The following is an 18,912-nucleotide window of genomic DNA, read 5'->3' on the forward strand; positions in this document are numbered from 1 at the left end:
CAAAGAATAAATTGTGTATACATTGTATTGTGTTTTCTTTTCCAGACAAGAAATCACCTATATTCTATATGATATACTTCTATCACAATGTTATGACACCTAATGTTCTAATGCTGAGACTTACACACACACACATACACACCCGCATGGGAGGTAATGCCTCATTCTATAACCCCAGACTAGCCTGAGATTTGTTAAATAGGCTAGGTAGGCCTCAAACTTGCAATTCTCCTGCCTCTACCCCATGAATACCGGGGTCATAGGCTTGTACTAGATGCTCAACTTGAACTTGTTTTCCTGTCAGCCTTCCTGCTGGACTCTTGGCTTCTAGAAAACAAAACCACTATGAACTCAAACAGTGCCTGGCACATCACAAAGTGCTCACAGATTGTGTTGATGAGTAAATGACTGAATGAAGTTGTAAACTCATGTGGAACTTTATTCTCTGTTGTGGTGTCATTCAATGTCCCACATAGCATCCAATGGGTGTGTATCTTAGCCTTTCTTTCAACCAGATATTTAATAAGCATCCATCATGTATCTGAGATGACAACAGATACTGAGATTCAGCATCCAATAGCTAGGAGGAAGAAGATGGACTCCACAAGTAACCTTCTATTCAAGTGTGTCTCCTGGAAAATCTTGGCTAAGGCAAATAGCATGCTACTCACAAGCCTGCCCTTTCTAGAGCTCTCAAGACTTGTCTCCATTGGGTGCATGGTCTCTGTGATGACATCTATATTACCACCTGTCCTTTTACTGCTATGTAGACTGCTGCGATGCCTTTAAGAAATTCTAAGCCTTTACTGAGTATGAGGCACTGTGTCAGGTGCTAAATTATATCTTGTAATCCTCAAAAAATTGCTCCATAAGTGTTACTGTGATCCCTGCTCATCAGCTGGGAGAGCTGATGGATGGAGAGATTAAGCACACAGTTGGTATTTGAGAAAAACACACCCGACTCAAGAACCCCAAAAGTGAGACTACCATTTCCATGACTCATTGTACTAGGTGTTCTGGCCTTGTCTGCGTTACACCATGATGGAAGACTTCTTCCAGATACATCAAAACATAAGGATTCGCTCTTCTGAACACTGACTGACTACCAGATATAAAAGCCATCCTTAATACTAAGGATCAGGAGGTGTGTGTGTGTGTGTGTGTGTGTGTGTGTGTGTGTGTGTCTAGAGTAGATTGTGAGTCCTTTCGGTTTGTAAGATACAGAATATCTGTTTTGGCTCCTCTGCTATTGGAGAGGAAAGAGTCATGAGCCCCATGTACATTAATGTGCATCATTGTGCTCCAAGGAACTCATTTACAAAATCTGGCTGTTGGTGTCAGGTTGCTAGCCCCTGTATGTTAAATTCCAGGGACTTGCTTTGTATCGGTCAAGGTCAGCAAGTACTCTGGAGTTACTTCTCTTCCTCTGCTTCATCAGAGATTTGTGTAAGACAATATGGACTGAGTTGGCTACAAGAGAGAGAGAAATGGTGGTTATGTGAATGCTGATAGATTAGAGCTCCACAGAGGGTTACTGGGAATGTCTAGAATTCTCTTTCAGTATGATGTACACTTCTGGGAAAGGTGAATGAGTGTGTCTTCTGTCTCAATGCACTTTGTGTTACTGACTTGTTGGAGCCAAGGAGACGAGGCCATCTTCATCCACCAACCCTAGTTCTCTATATTTATTCCAGTGACAAGAGTATGCAATACATACGCTTACTGTTCTTACCTGGAAAGCATTGAATAAAGCAAAAAGAACATGCCAAGCCAGATTGTGGCTGTCTGCCATTGTTCCTATGCCAAAGCCCCAGGTGAGCCCTAGCAACGGGGTCAGCACGAGGAGGCTCTTTCCCATGCGGATGGCAGTGGCCTTGTCATCCTGATTCAGTCTTTCTCCAACTGCTGGCCTCCAAAGCTTCCTGAGGACCAGCAACACCACAACCAAGTTCACAGCCACAATAGTCAAACCAGGAACAACGAACGCCAAGAGAGGTTTGCTCTTGTCAGACCAGTTAAGCCAACACACATCGTTCCTTTTATAGCTATTGCTAGGTTGGGTGACAGCAAGGGTGATGATGGATATAAGGAGAGGGCACCCATAGCCTAGGCAGAAGCCAATAGCCATCATGGTAGTCAGAGCCATGTGATGAAACACTAGGATAATTCGATAAGCCAGCAGGATGCCCAGAACGAGCATCCAAAAGAACACGGCAAGGTAGAAAAAGTGGGTAAAGAACACCACAGCCACACAGACTCCAGAAGGGCTCACAGAGGGGTCCACAGTGGCAGCAATGATAAACCAAACATCAGCAATTAAGAGTGACAAGGCGATGTTCACCAGGCAAATGTTGCGTGTGTAGGAGGTTTGGCTTCTCTTGGTCTGCTTCCAAAACAGAGACTCGATGATCAGGCATAAGATGAGACTTGCAATGGAGATGCTCAGCCCTATGTATGTGATCCATTTTACCACAGGAACAACAGAAGAGGGGACAAAGGGTGACATGAGCATGGAGAAAGAGGTCAGGTGACTACATCGGCACAGTACTGTGTCCGGAGTTTCATTAACCAGTTGGCAGCCTGCATTGCTCCATTGCAACTGGCTAAAATCCCAAAATACACAGTGAGGCTGGGTCAGGTTTCCCTTGATTTTGGAAAAGTTCAGGAAAATTTCGCTGACGGAATAGTTTTGAATAAGTGTGGATATCACTGGACCATTGACCCATGCATTTCCTCTCTGGGTAATGGGTAGAATGTCCCCAAAGGTCAATGAGGCCATGCTGATAATAGTGTTCGGGTGGGATTTCTGGAATTGATCTGGTTCAATAAACACGTGGCCTCGGATAGGCAGAGAGGCATTTTGTCTCATTTCCATCTGATAGTTGTAGCCCTGTGTGCTCTGGATTTGGGTCACTGGGATCCCTTTCCAGTCAATGAATTTTCCAGAAAAATTAAGAGGCAGAGCCATGGAAGAGATGAGACTACTGATGCTTTCCAATGTCTTTAGTAGCTGGGAGCTGGCATCCTTTGCATCTTGTAATAAAATTGTCCAATTTGTTATGGAGGCTGAATCCAGGATATGATCAGCTATGTTGATGACGTTCTGAAACATAAAAATCGGTCACTTTAGATCTTCGGAGACAGAAGAGCCAAGTGTGGATGGTTGCTCATGTTCAGTATAGGGAAAGTGGTCATAGACTTGGTGAGTTGAGGATCATAGTAAAACACATGAATTACACTCAGTTCTGTCATTCAATGTAGTAGAAGGGTTTACATAAAGAAACTTGGGTCAAGACGGTAGGGTATCTCACTGGGTAAAGGGGCCTACTCCAATCCTGGTGACCTGAGTTCGATTCCTAGAACCCACATGATTAAAAGAGAGAGCCAGTTACCACAGATTGTCCTCTGGTCTCCATCTGCATGTTGTGGAATGTGTCAGGCACACACCGTCCCCCCTACCCCTACACACACACTAAATACATTTTTTTAAAGTTGGATTTAGATTGGTCACCCCAAGTCATCTGCAATCACAGTGAGGTTTTACCTCAGTGTGGATGAATAAGCATGCCACAATACACAGGCTTGCATTCCTTTAACTCGGAGATGGGAACGGTAAATATGTTACAGCCCCAGGGCAGAAGCATGACGTTCAACAACGTCCCTATTTTGTTCCCTTAGCTAACATTAGAATTTGCTTTATCTTATTCTACTTTATTTTAGTATTATCTCTTAGAAGTGTGTTCTTTCCTAATGAGAGATAGAAATGGGGTGGGTCCTGATGGGAAGAGAGGTGGGGAGGATCTCGAAGGCATAGAGGAAGGGGAAGCTAATTAGGATTCAGTGTATGAACAACAACAACAAATATTTTCAATTAAAAAAAAAAGAACTGCTCTTACACTCTTGCCTCTTGCCCCCTTGTCCCCCCTCTCCCTATTCTTCGCCCCCCCTCCACAAGGTCATGGCCAGCCTCTACTTCTCTACTCATCTCCTTCTCTCTGCCTTTCTCTGCCTCTGCTACCCTCTTAACTCCCCTCCCCATGCCCCAAATAAACTCTATTCTAAACTACAAAAAAAGAGACCTTGTTAATTTGTGTCATGGATGCTCAATTTGTAATTTATGGGTTTTTATTGTTGCTTACTGCACATGAATATTCAATAGTTATCTTTAAGAACAGTGTGATTTTTGAATTGCTAGCTGGAGAGGTAGCTCAGACAATGAGAGCACCTACTGCTCTCTAAGAGAAACAAAGTTTGGCCTCAAGTTCAAAATCTTCCTACCTCAGCCTCTCAAGTGCTAGAATTATAGACCTGTGCTACCAGCCTTGGCACTGCCAATTTTTTTTGAAAATATTTATTTTTTTCTTAAAATATATTCTGATTACTGTTTCCTCTCCCAGTCTCTGGCAACCTCTGCTCCCACCCAAATCCACACCCTGTATTTTTCCCATTCGACAACAAATATGCATCTAAATATCAATAATAAAATAAAGTAAGAAGAAAACAAAAGCAAACAATACAGAATAACACAAAACAAACAAACAAGCAAATAAACAGAAACAAAAAAAAATCACAAGAAACGCACACAGACATAGATAGATGCACACACATTTGCACACATAGAAATTCTATAAAACCATAAAATGGGAAGCCATAATTTATGCTCAAAGGACCTGTAAGGAGAAACAAGAAAGGCCTGATAAAGCATTATGAGACAAAAAAACCTCCAAAAATGCCCTGGAGTTCATTTTGTGTTGACCACTTCTAGTGCAGGGCATGGGGGCCTGCCCATAAGAATGGTTTGTGTCCCCAGTGAGACTCTGTTGAAGAAAGCATATTAGTTGCTTGAGTGGTAGCATCTAGTGAACAAATATTAGCATGCCATTTCAAGTCAAAATTTGAACATCTAAACTGAACCAGCCAAGAGAAAGGAGTTCTCAATTGTCCACTGTATGTAATGACTGCATAGGGCCCACAGTCTAAGTTGAAACCTCTCAATGAAGAGATTGCTTGTGAAGGTCCAGGCAGAAAGGAAGGGTTAGCTTTTGCACTATTGAACATGGGCATTTACATTTCTTCTCTTTCCAGACCCCAAACTTAGCATTGAATTTTGGGCCCAACACTTGCCAGGTCAACGTTCTGTTACTGAGCTACACCTCCAGTGAAGTTCTTTATCTACTATGTAGTTCATTATGTGCATTGAGTTCATTTTATACTATAGAAAAGCCAATAAAACTCACACGGGGGACTGTTACATGGCTTCTCTGTTTTTATCAAGGGATTCCCCGTCATCCAAGCTCTCAGTACACCTCCTACAATATGCACCATTTGAAATGCAGCCTTCAATCTGGGTGGAGTGGCACATGCCTGTACTCCCAGCATGCAGAAGGCTAAACCAGGATGCTTTCAAGGAGTTCAAGGCTATCCTGGCCATTGTATGGCATGCCAGGTCCAGCCAGAGCTACATTGTGAGACCCAGTCTCATAAAAGCTAAAGAAAATAAGTTAGAGGTAAATATAGTGAGCCTTTCAAGTGCAGAAAATCATACCATCAGTGTCAGATTGGACACAGTTAAAGAGTTTGCCAGCGACAGCGATGAAATGTTGCTCAGAAGTGACACCACAGAGCCCAGGTTCCCAACTGTGGTGGATGGGCTTTGCAGAAGGATGGTGGAAAGGTTTTGCACCAAAGATGCCACACCCGCCTCTGTGATCTTGCCTGCGATCATCCTGAGCTCCTAAAAGCAAAAATTAATATGAATGTTTACATTCTAAGGGAAAAAGCAGGAATGCTTGCACATCATTAGACATAAGTCAGATGACTTAGCTACAGAGCAAACAGTGGAGCATATCAGGGGCAGCTTAGAGCTGTGTGAATAACGGCTGTGGTTCAATGATTCTTACATTCTAGACACAGTGTGCTTCACACACAATAGGAACTTGTCTTAAACACTCTTTGAAGGAAGCTATGTATTTGATATTTTAGCATCAAGGGAGCTGAATCATGAAAATACTGTCTGAAAGTTATTTCCAGATACATCATAATCTTGGTTCCAGAGAAACAGATGATCAGCAAGATTTGGTGAGTTTGCAAGAAGTACTCAGCTATATGTGGTTCTGCGGCTACCGAGCTCTGCCAGTAGTGATTCTGCACTTCCTGTATAGGGTGAAAAGGTAGATGGAAACATGCCGTTTTGACTTCTGGGCTTGGGTCAATCCCCACTGTGTCACTGGGTTTAGAATCTCATGTCTCCCTCTCAGCCCCTGTCTGCTTCTGTGATGCTAAGGTAACTAGGAAAGCAGTGAGCAGGAGTGTTTGCACTCATCAACACAAGTTGACTCAGGATCCTGGATTCCCCTCACCCCAACCTCCTTGCTCTTTTTAGCTGACTGTACTGTTTCCTGCCTGCCCTCACATCCTGGGATCAACTAATTCCAACTATCACTATGTTTAGAACTGGGACAGAAAAGGGGAGAGCATGATTAGACTCCAGTGGCTACCTGCTCCTTCCTCACAGATGAGGACACAGAGGACAGATAGGGAGAAGCAGCTGTTCCATGGTGCTTTGACAGGTAGCCCTCGTTGGGGCTCTCTGTTGTGGGGGGGAAAGCCTCTGGCTGGGAATGGATGCTCTACTCAACATGGATGTCTGCTATACAAGCAGTGTCTGAGTCAGTCTGGAACACTTTTCCCCTGTGATTTGAATTCTTCTATTCTTGACGAGTTATCTCCTCTCCTTCTCTTCCCTTCTCTTCCCTTCTCTTCCCTTCTCTTCTCTTCCCTTCCCTTCTCTTTTCCCTTCTCTTTTCCCTTCTCTTTTCCCTTCCCTTCCCTTCCCTTCCCTTCCCTTCCCTTCCCTTCCCTTCCCTTCCCTTCCCTTCCCTTCCCTTCCCTTCCCTTCCCTTCCCTTCCCTTCCCTTCCCTTCCCTTCCCTTCCCTTCCCTCCCCTCCCCTCCCCTCCCCTCCCCTCCCCTCCCCTCCCCTCCCCTCCCCTCCCCTCCCCTCCCCTCCCCTCCCCTCTCCTCTTCCCCTCCCCTTCCTCCTCCTCCTCCTCCTCCTCCTCCTCCTCCTCCTCCTCCTTCTCTCTCTCTCTCTTTCTTTAAGTTTTTCTTTCTTTTTTGTACAAAACCATAATCAAGTGACTGTTTGTAGATCAATATTACGGTTACTAGAAGGACCGCTAGCTGCTTGTTTTTTGGTTTCCTGAATGTGTGTCTGTGTGTCTGTATATGCATACATATACAGACACACACACATATGTATTTTTTTATCTTTAGTAAGATAAAGTCATTAGACATTATCTGACTCTGTCAGTCATGCTTACAATCCCTGCTTAACCCAAACCCAACTGAGTCTTCATACTTTTGCATTCTGTTCAAAGATATCAATAGTCACCTTTGGCCCTCTACCTAGCCAGAATCTCTAGGAGATGCTCACTGTGAAATTCAAACTCCCTACCAAAAAAAAAAAAAGTGTCACCTTCTTCAGTTCTTCCAGCTGAGAGAGCACACAGGACTCCCTGGTGATCTGCCACCCAGAGGACTGGCACCTGACCGTCATGCTTCCTGTGAAGCCACTGCTGCAGGGTAGAGTATATTCATCATTCTCAGACCCGAATCCAAAGGAGATGCTGTTACACGAAGCTGAAAAAAATAACAGATACAGGGGGAAAATGACTCTTGAACATTCCAGCACTCTACCAAAAAGTGCAGTGTTTAAATGCTTCAGAAGTTATATTTCCAGATTTAAAACCCAGGCAAAATTTGGAAGCACAGGCACACTGTTGATAGCCAAGAGCATCCTCAGACCCCCTTCTTCCTGATGCCTCCTACCCAAGATGATTTCTCCTTCCAGGGATCTGACCAATGCCAGCAACTCTGTTCTTAAGGGACTATCAGCTGGTTGGTTTTAAGTGAACAAAAGCCCAATGCAACCACTTACAAAAATACTAGAAGGCAAGAGACAACTCTGCGGGTTAAACACCTGCCATGCAAGCATAGGTATCAGAGCTCAGATCCTCAGAACCCGTGTGAATGCTAAGTGGACACAGTAGCCCACCCGAAATCCCACCAGCACTCAGGAGATAGACATGGGAAATTTTCAAATCAAGCTGGCTAGCCAAATTTACTGGAGAAGATGAGTTCCAGGTTCAGTAGGAGACCCTGCCTTATCTCTAAGGTGGAAAGCAACTGTAGAAGACACCCAACATCATCCTTGAGCCAAACACACACACACACACAAAAGCAAAGCACAGCCAAGTCACTTCCATCACAGGCTGTAGTGAAGTCAACACTTCCAGATGTTTATCTGAGATTCTCAGATCTCCAAGTAATAATAGTCTTAGAATCAGATTGAGTCTGTCTGGTGGTGAGAGGACAATGGCCAGTTTCCAGAAAAAGTAGGCGTTAGAACAGGTCTCTTAGAACTCTAATTTCCGAGGACACTGAGACAAATGAGACTGAAGCAAAGATGGGAGCCCACAGCATTACCTTTCCCGAATACTCGAAAAGAGCCATATTTGACTGGAAACTGCCTCCTCAGGGCCACCTGTGCCTTTTCAGCCTCCTGTTCAATGGCAGAGAGGAGTTCAGCAGGGCTAGTGGAGCCGGTCACTTCGTAGCCAACAACGATGCTTCCCTTCCTGCAATAAGGATGTGGGAAGAAAGAGATTCACTGAACCCTCATTTAGTCTCTTAGGGCAAATCTGGAAATGCATGGCATGGAGTCCACAGGAAAGAAGCAAGCAGATCTGCTGTGTACCTTAATGAAGCAGAGAAATATGTGCAATACACACACATAATGCATGTGTGTGCACACACACACTTATATTCGCACATAAATACATACACACATCCATGCGCACATGCATGCATGCATATGTACACATTCATTTGTATGCACATGCATCCCCGTATGCATACATATATCCACACACAGTTCTAAATGTTAAATGTCATGAGAGACAGGCAGACAGTGACAAGCATAGAAAGAGGAAGTAAAGGTCTCACACTATTTATGGCTGCATGGAGAAGGGCTTCCCCATGACATACATCCCTGGTTTTTGAAACAGGTCCTTATAATGACGTCTTAGTTAGAGTTAACATTGCTGTGATAAAACACCACGACTAAAAGAAACTTGGGAAAAAGTTTTCTTTTGCTTACCCTTCAGGGTAGCAGTCTATTATAGAGGGAACTATATAATTTATCAGGGCAGGAACTCAAACAGGACAGGAACCTGGAAGTAGGAACTAAAGCCAGAAACCATGGAAGAATGGAGCTAACTGGCTTGTTCGCCTGCTTCCTTATAACACCTAGGGCCACCTGCCCAGGGGGATGGCACCACCCACAATGGTACACATCCATCAGTAATTAAGAAAATACACTCCAGGCTTGTGCACAAGCAAATCTTAGGGAGACATTTCCTCAACTAAAAGTCCCTCTTCCTAACTAGGTCTCTAGCTTGTGTCAAGTTGATGTAAAACTAGCCAGCATAGACGACAAGAAAAGGAGTGGTGATGAGGGACTTATGGGATAGCATGCATGCATCTGCAAAAGTTCCGGGTCAGGCAGTGAGTTTGACAAACTTAAAGGCCAGAGTGACTGGTCCAGTAGGGGAGAGAGGACGGTGGGAAGTAATGCAGGGGAAGCCCACAAGTGGAAAGATGGCAATAAAGAAAACAGGAAGATGAGCTAAGAAAGAGGCGGTTTGGCTTGAACTACCTGGATAACCATTTACGTGGAAACACAGAGGTTATATGTAGCAGGGTTGCTAGGGAAGCAGATCTGGGATGTACAAGAAAGAAATGAGTTAAGAACTTCACAGAATGGAAGCAAGGTTAGTTAGTGCATTTACATAGTGGAATACTACTGGGCACTGAAAACATAGGACTGAGAAAAATAGAATGTACTTTGAGTATTTCACACTGAGTGATAGAAACCGAGCCATGTAATCAAACAAACAAACAAACCGACATTCTATTTATATGTATCTTTAAGGCCTTTATGGCTGAGCCCTGCGGCCTCCAGCCCTGCAGCTGCTCACATTGAAGTGGGGAGAGTAGAGGGAGGGGAAAAGATAATCAGGATATATTGTATGAGAAAAGCATCTACTTTCAATTTAAACAAGAGGAATCGAGACACAAAGAGAAGCAAGATTGGGAGAATGAGAACTTTGGAAGCTAAGTGCAAACTCTTAGTGCTCTTGCCTTAATGTCCTGCCCCCCCTGCCCCATACTGCTTCTCTACTATTTTCCTACCGATCATTTATTTTGTTTTGAGACAAGGTCTCCCTGGGTAACCCAGGCTACCCTTGTATTCACTTTGCACTCTCAGCCAGTCATGAAATAATAGCAATCCTCCTGCCTCCACACCCTAAGCAGTAGGATGCCAAGCGTACATCATCACACCTCAGCTTTTGAATGGAATAGTCACTGGGATTGGATCTCAGGTTCATCTCAGAGTTCACTGACAGAAAAGGCACAGAAAAGAAAATAATCCATGATACAGGTTCACTATAAGATGGAAGCAGTGGTCTCTGGGTTGGATTTTAAAGAAAATAATTCCTGTGGGACTTTCTACATGACTTTATGGAATAGGAATATGTTTATAGCAAGTGTTGTTGAAAACTCCCCATGACTGGTTTGAAGTGAACCATGGGAAAAAAAAAATAATGAGTCACATCCCTTGAACTCTGAACTACTTCCTCCAGCAAGTAGCCCACAAGTAGCTGGAGTGGAGGCATGCATGTTCAACTCCAAATAACTTTGAATCAAATCATAAACAAAAGGCTAATTTACTAAATATCCCTTTATTTGCTGTAGACAATGACCTCTGAGTTTTAAACCACAGCCTATACTTGATACCTGCCTGCCCAGAAGGATAATGTATACAAGGTTTCCATCCTGACTCCAAATAATACAACACCACGTCTGTCCGCTGTGGCAGGAAATGCCCACCTCTTAACACCCACACTCTAATGCCACCTCTCACCCTTTCTTGAACCTGAACTCTGTGATGTCCGCCTTCCTCTCAAGGTCCTGCCACCTTATGCCCATGTATTTACAATTCTTTTAAATGTGTGTGTGTGTGTGTGTGTGTGTGTGTATGTATGTATGTTCTTCTATGTATAAATGTATATGTGTGTTCACATGCATGTGGGTACTTGCAGGTAGAGGTCAGAGAACAACCTCAGATTGCCATTAGGAATACCAGCTATCTCTTTTGAGACAGGATCTCTCACTGGCCTGGATCTCATTAATTAGGTGAGTCTTGCTGGCCAGTAGACCCCAGGGATCCCCTGTCTCTACTGCCTTGTCACTGGGAATAAATGTGTGCACTACCATGCCAAGCACTGTTATGGGGACCTGGGGTCAGACTCCAGACCTCATGCTTGCAAGGTAGACACTGACTAAACGATCTGCCTAGCACTGGCTTTTCAGTTCTGTCAAAGGCAGCACGAATATCACTGGGCATTCTCAGGACCAGTGAAGAATTCTAGAGCAGCCCTTCTGAGACCAGATGGGACTTACCGAAATTGGGTGACCCGAACTGACTCAAAACCATGGACTCTTCTGTACGCTTCTTTAAGCTTAGAAAGAAAACAAAAGACAATGATTCAATCTTTGTCCTCACAAAAGGACACACATCAAAAGGACATTGGAGCAAAATACAGATGCAAACAATAAATAAATAAAGCAGTAACAGATGAGCAAAAGAAGAAGAGGCCATGGGAAGAAGTTATATGTCATAACAAATACAGTCAAGTAGCAACTGAGAATACACACACACACACACACACACACACACACACAATTTATTTTTGATGATGCTAGGAAAAAGTGAGCTATCAGAGCCTGGTGAAGTGGCTCCATTAGCAAAGTCATTGCCACAGCCGTGAGGAGTTCAGTTCAGGTTCCTAACACTCATATAAGTGGAATATATAAGGCCACATGCATCTGTAGCCATAGCCCTGGGAAGTAGAGACAGGCACATCCCGGAGCTTGCTGGTCAACCATTTCTAGTCAATTGGTGAGACCAGTGTCTCAAATTGGGAGATCTTGTCTCAAAATACTAACACAATGATAATTTGTAGACACCTTTTAACAGGAAGGCACTTGCGATCTACCTCTGGCCTTCACACATGAACAGAGAGGAGGGACAGTTTGGTAATGATGGGATATCCAACATCTTAGAATAGTAGGGAATAGGGTACTAAATAATATAATAAATGTGCCCAGGTCTATGTTCGGGTCCTCAACATAGGCACACTGACTGGTCTGTTCTTACATGACTGCAGTGAAGAGAATATACCGGGTCTTCAGATTGACTGGTCCAGTTCTTATTGACTTTGCTGTGAGGTAACATTTTGTTCAGTAACTGTTCAGCTTCTAAGAGACAATTCTTTGTGGAACAGATTTAAATGATGACAATTGAGCTTGGGTCATAGTAATTTGCTATCTGTGATTAAAAACCACAAAATTGTCAAGAATCCTTAGTACAATATTAAATAAGTACACAAAATCAGACACAAGGCAATTGGGAGCTCAACTGATAAAGTCTTAGGAAAATACTCATGGATCGTCAACTGTGGGTAGAATGGAACTCATCCAAAATAAGTAATGAAATATGCACTAAGGGACCAAAGAGTTGGCTCAGCGGTTAGGAGCATGCTGAGAACTTGAACTCCCTGTTCCCAGCATCCATGTTGAGTAATTCACAGCCGCCCATAAGTCTAACATCAGGGCCATTTCTGGGCTCTGTGGGCATGTGCATACATGCATGCCTAGAATGTATACTCGCGCGCGCGCGTGTGCACACACACACTTTAAAATGAAATAAATCTGTAAAAAATGTTATTAAGGAGCTAAGGTGACAGTTCAGTCAGTAAAGCACTTGTCTTGCATGAAGACCTGAGTTTGAGTCCCAGGACCCATGTCAGATGTGATGGAGCATGGTTATAATCTCAGCACTCAGGAGGCCGAGGCAGGCAGATTATACAGACTCACTAGCCAGTCAGCCCAGATGACTTGGTGATCCCCAGGCCAAAGAAAGTCCTGTCTAGAAGGGAAAAACGCAGGGGTTGTGGAGAAAAGACAACATTTGAGTCTGTTTTTCTCTATCCCCTATATGTGCACACAACACCCACATGTCTATACAAATATGAACACATATAAGATGTGTATTAAATGAGTGTTCTAAATTGAAAAGCATTGGAACTTAGGGTTAGAAAGAAAATCCTTACATAATAAATAATGCTTACTTGATTTTCAATTCCAGCTGTGTAGTGGGCATATACATCAGATGATGAATTCCAAAGGTCTTCAGGAAAATTTTCATCGATTTCAAAAGTGCCCCAAACTTCTATGGGAAACAGAAGAGAAAAAGTCTTTAGAGAAAATAAATGTCTAACTTGATTTTGTCAGCAGCATGAAGTTATAAAAGTACAATTCTGAATCCATGGTAAGTATTTCCATTTATTTTCATGAAATATATTCATTTAACATCATAAAGGAAAGAAAGAAAATTGGAATTTTCACTGATGAATTTCTAACAATTATGAGAACATTCTAGTGAGCATGTGTATGTGTGTGTACATGGAAATGGGATGTCTGGTGTCTGTCTCAACTAGTCTGTACCTATTTTTTGAGAGAGGATCGCTAACTGAGCCTGGAGCTCAGCAATCCGGGTATATTAGCAGACCAGAGAGTCCAGGGATCCCGAGTCTATGTTTGCCCGTGTCTTCATGCTTGCACCAAGCACTTCATTAACTCAGACATCTCCCCAGCCACAGCACAACTTTAAAGCAGTTTGCTAACTCCTTATAAGCACTGTGTTGACTAGCTCAGGGCTAGTGCTTGTCTGTACAGAGTTGGTGTCTCAAAGGGCCTAATCGTTAGCTGCTCTGGAAGCCCTCCTCTGGTCTCCAAGTGGAAAATTCTTTCCACCTCTGTTTTCCATCCCCACTTTCTCCATCTGGCTATACTGTCTCAACAATACTGTGGGAAGCCTGACTGAGTCTTTTTTTTCTATTTCTTGTAGATGGCTCAGAAATAGGCCTTTTTCCTAAATGTGGGCTTTCATTGGCATTTGTTAAAGAAATTGCCTCTTTTCTTCCTTATATTACAACCTCCCTTCCCTACCAGCCTGATAATTCATACACAGCATGACAAATGCTTTGTGGTGTCCTGGAGGCTTTATCCTGGAACTGGACATGAAAATGGTGCTTAATAGGTATATGATTGGCATAACATGAATTGCTGTGGTCCTGGGGAGGTGAACCAGGTATGCCCAGTTAAACTGAATTATTACTGGCTCCTCCCTCAATCTTTTCTTTCCTCAGATCTAAAACCTAGAGCTTCAAGATGGCTAGAGTAGTCGTTGAAGAGAAACTCCTTCGCCAACTCCACCACCACCTCCTCCTCCTCCTCCTCTTCCCTTTCCCTCCCCCTTGCCCCCTCCTCTCCTCCTCCTCTTCCTCCTCCTCTTTCTTCTATTCTTCTCCATTCTCCTTTGCAGACTCAAACTATAGCCTAGACTGTCCTAAAACTCATTATGTAGCCCAATCTGGCCTCAAATACAAAGCAATCCTCTTGGCTCTGTCTCCTGGATGCTAGGGTTACAGGCATGAGCGACAGAGGAAATTGTCTTAAAGTCATTAAGGTCTGGAGTGCAGGTAACTAGACTCAATCTCACCCTTCATAAAACAGAAACTTAAGTCAACAGTGGCTCCCCTGGTTCTTAGGTTAAATACAGTGTGTGTGTGAGAGGGGGGGGGTAGGCAGGGAGAGAGAGAGAGGTGGGAAGGGAGAGGGAGAGAGAGAGGGAGAGGGAGATACAGACATAGACACAGACATAGACACTGACACAGAGACACAAACACAGACACAGACACAGACACAGACACAGACACAGACACAGACACAGGCACAGGCACAGACACAGACACAGACACAGACACAGACACAGGCACAGGCACAGGCACAGGCACAGGCACAGACACAGACACAGACACAGTCACACAGGCACAGGCACAGGCACAGGCACAGGCACAGGCACAGGCACAGGCACAGGCACAGGCACAGGCACAGGCACAGGCACAGGCACAGGCACAGACACAGACACAGACACAGACACAGTCACAGGCACAGCCACAGACACAGACACAGACACAGTCACAGACACAGTCACAGACACAGACACAGACACAGTCACAGACATAGTCACAGACACAGTCACAGTCGACACAGACACAGTCACAGACACAGACACAGACACAGTCACAGACATAGTCACAGACACAGTCACAGTCGACACAGACACAGACACAGACACAGACACAGACACAGACACAGACACAGACACAGACACAGACACAGACACAGACACAGACACAGACACAGACACAGTCACAGACACAGACACAGACACAGACACAGACACAGACACAGACACAGACACAGACACAGACACAGACAGACACAGACACAGACACAGACACAGACACAGACACAGACACAGACACAGACACAGACACAGACACAGACACAGACACAGACACAGGCACAGGCACAGGCACAGGCACAGGCACAGGCACAGACACAGACACAGACACAGACACAGACACAGACACAGACACAGACAGACACAGACACAGACACACAGTCACAGACACAGACACAGAGACACAGACAGTTTGTGTCTTGTATTTTTCTCTGTGTGTATGTGTGTGTCTGCCTATCTTCCTGCCTGCATGTCTATCTATGTCTATCTCTGCCTATCATCTATCTATCTATCTATCTACCTCCCTCCCTCCCTCCCTCCCTCTTTGGTGTGTGTATGATAAAGAATATGTTTTGTGACTCAGAGCAGGCCTTTCAAAGCAATCCCCAGGAATTCTTCCTGCGTTCACACATCTAGAATTGATTCTGGTAAAGAAGAGAAATGGGGGTTGGGGGAAGGAAAAATTTTTGACTCGGGCAGCTAGCTGCCCACTTGGATTTTAGTGCATCTTTCTAAATCTCAGTAGAATCCCACAGTCACAGAGCTGCACCAAGAAGTCCAAATGACATCCAAACCTCACCATGTGGTTTTGGATCTGCTGCATGTAGGAGCTCTGACTGGATCCAGGCAAAGCTAATAGGACATCTCCACATCACCATTGCCCCTCAGCATCAGCTGCCCTAGCCAGGCAGAGTACAGTACAGTCCCTGTAGTATGCTGCGGTAAGAGCACCCCAGTCAACAAGCACTTACTTGCTCTCTCACAGAAATTAATGCTCTGCCTGAGGCTTCTGAGAGAGCAATTGCAGCTTGGGACGGGTCCAGTTGTGTGAAGGCAGCAGTTCTGGGGGTCAAGGCAGGAGGGAGGAAACCACGTATAGCTGTCTTCGCAGGCACACTCCAGGAACCCTTTTCGGCTTCTGCAGTCTGTGTATAGAAAAAGAAATAGAACGGCATGTCTCAGTGTCTGCTTTCTAAACCAACATCTGCTCAGTCCTTGACTCTGACTGGAATCTGAACCAAAGATTCCCCAGCAGAAGCTGGAAGGGTGGCGATGCGTTTAAGATGAAGAAATGTCTAACTCTGTAGACTAGGAGGTTAGTGTGAAAATCCTAGCAAAGATAAAACCCAAATGACTTGGCTTAGCATTCAACACAAGACTATGGATCCCACAGGTATCCACTGTGGTGCAAGAGAGAGGCAGATGAGCATAGTCAGAAACTAGAGCTATTGAAGAGGTCTAAAGGGTAGTTGACCACTGTCGTTTGAGCCCCTGTTTATGCATCTATCAGCACTCCATGTGTCAGGGCTGAAGACCACATGGCTCGGTGTTTGAGAGCACTTGCAGGTCTGCTGGAGACCTGGAATGGGTTCTCAGCACCCACACGGTAGCTCACAGGCATCTGAAACCCCATTCCAGGGGGATCTGACACCTTCTTCTGGCCTCCTCAGGTAGCAAGCACACACATAGTGCACACATATACATGCAAGCAAAACGTTCATACATGTAACAAAAAATTTTGGATGATTTAACATTTTAGAAAGACAGAATGACTTAGAGGTGGGGCCCATGTTGAAAATGCCTAGTGGTTAATGTTGTGGATTCTTTATTCTGTATTGGATCTAACACAGCCATCGAAACTCCTTCCCTCTTAACAGATGGTGAAGCTGTATGATCCAGGATAGGTTTGAGAAAGGCACATGGTGGTGTGTAGTGAGTGCTGCTGTAGTGAGGAAACCCTGAAGCACTTCACCCCCGAGAGTATGAGCCAACAAGTCTGAAATGGACCAAGAGTTTGCATTTCTATTAGGTTTCCCGATCCCGCTGCTGGCTGGGATCTGAACACTCGGAGACTCGGTTTTAGCCAAGTCAATGGTTGAACTTCGCTGGGAACCACTTTTGTGGTGTGTGTTGCCAACTAGTTCTTGCTATCTTCAAGAAACAGTGGGATTTCCTATCCTGGCTTCATGAGGCTGGAGTGAGTGGTAGAATAAATCATGGCCAATATAATAGAAGTAGAGTTAGTGTCTGTCCCTTCCCAGCCAAAGAATGTCACTGCCTGTGTGAGAGTCGCCAGGGTTTCATTTCTTTGGTGCTCAGAAGGGATTCATTTGAAGTAAGATCTCCCCCATCAGCTGGTGCCTGACGGACAACCACAGGCACAACCCCCTTGCCAGTGTGCAGTGGACATGTCACATGAAGAAGAAACATTAGTTCTTGATGCCACAGAGCTTGTAGAAGAATCTTTTTTTTTCACAGAGCAACCCTTCATTGTGGCCCACCCTCTTCCCCCTTTACACTCCCAGTTTACACTGGACAGCTAATTTACATGTGGTGGCCTTCACTCTGATGATCTTGCTGGGACCTCGTAAACTCGGCGATGGAGATTTCAAGAGCTTCAGAAATCTCTTCAGTTCTCTCTTCTCCTCTGGATCTCTGTATGTCACCTGAAGTAGCACCTCATAGTCCTGGACTGGAGGTAAAGAGCAGTCATTAGAAGGTACCCGTCTGTGGGGAAGACCACTTAGCCGTCATCCTGTCCAGCTTAGAGCTCCTGGAGGGTCCCTGACGTTTGTCACTACATTCTGTACATCCAGACATTGACTGAGCATGCTCAAAAGCAGACGCGCCTTACACATGCCTCACACAGATCTCTCCTCCCACTTCTACTAGGCCAGTGGTTCCCATGCTCTGTGGACTACCCCAGAGTCAAGAGGAAACAGGCTTGAATGTCCTGCCCACTCTTCCTCCCTACTCCAGCTTTGGTTTCCTTGAAGTATCTGCAGCATTAAAAAAAAAACCCAACAACAACAAAAACCAACCAACCAACCAAACAAACAAAAACAACTCAACTTCACATTTTAAAAAAATGTTCCAGTCATTAGTGGGACTTTTAGGACTTGCTTAAATACAAAAACAAAACATAATTTTAGCTTCCCTCTGTATATACTTACCTCCAGCTATTTACTTCTATAAATAAGTCATTTTCCTTTCTTCCCCTCCCCTCCACCCTCCACTCCCCAAAGACAAGCCTTCTGTACTCAGGGCTCTGGAATCCTCGGCTTCCCCATGCCAGGCTCAGTCTTTCCTTGAGCCTTTGCATATGTGCTAGCTCTCCAGCCAGACTGACTAGGTTCAGATCTTGTCTATAGTTCCCACAGGCCTCGGGAGTTCCTCTAAAAGATGGGGAACAGGGTACATATGCTCATGGTCACTTTCTCAGGAGGTAATGGTACTGAACTCAGAAAGACCAGGTTCAATCCTGTCTTACAGCCCCTAGCTTTAGGCCCTAGGTTCACTATCTTTAAAATAAAGATGGCCATAAACAGTCAAAAGTGCTTGTGAGGTTTTAATGCTTATAATAGAACTGGCCACAGCCTGGCATAGTGACAGGCCAATAAATAAATACTTGCTGCA

At 44.5% G+C, this 18,912-nt stretch overlaps 1 protein-coding gene across 2 annotated transcripts in view; it reads right to left on the reverse strand.

Annotated features, from left to right (window-relative positions):
- Window positions 1-18,912, reverse strand: part of Adgrf1 (adhesion G protein-coupled receptor F1) — a 58,230-nt gene that overhangs the window by 18,089 nt on the left and 21,229 nt on the right. For both annotated transcript variants that reach the window (XM_085832997.1, XM_085832996.1), the window contains exons 5-12: window positions 17,825-17,968; window positions 16,248-16,421; window positions 13,256-13,356; window positions 11,526-11,584; window positions 8,487-8,638; window positions 7,477-7,640; window positions 5,546-5,734; window positions 1,733-3,103 (exon numbers count right to left, since the gene is read on the reverse strand). In XM_085832997.1, the coding sequence (XP_085689123.1) occupies window positions 1,733-3,103; window positions 5,546-5,734; window positions 7,477-7,640; window positions 8,487-8,638; window positions 11,526-11,584; window positions 13,256-13,356; window positions 16,248-16,421; window positions 17,825-17,968 (2,354 nt within the window). The remainder of the gene's footprint in view (window positions 1-1,732; window positions 3,104-5,545; window positions 5,735-7,476; window positions 7,641-8,486; window positions 8,639-11,525; window positions 11,585-13,255; window positions 13,357-16,247; window positions 16,422-17,824; window positions 17,969-18,912) is intronic.

This window comes from Mus caroli, unplaced genomic scaffold (genome assembly GCF_978045245.1).
Source record: "Mus caroli unplaced genomic scaffold, Mus_caroli_1 scaffold_18, whole genome shotgun sequence".
Classification (NCBI taxonomy): Eukaryota; Metazoa; Chordata; class Mammalia; order Rodentia; family Muridae; genus Mus; species Mus caroli.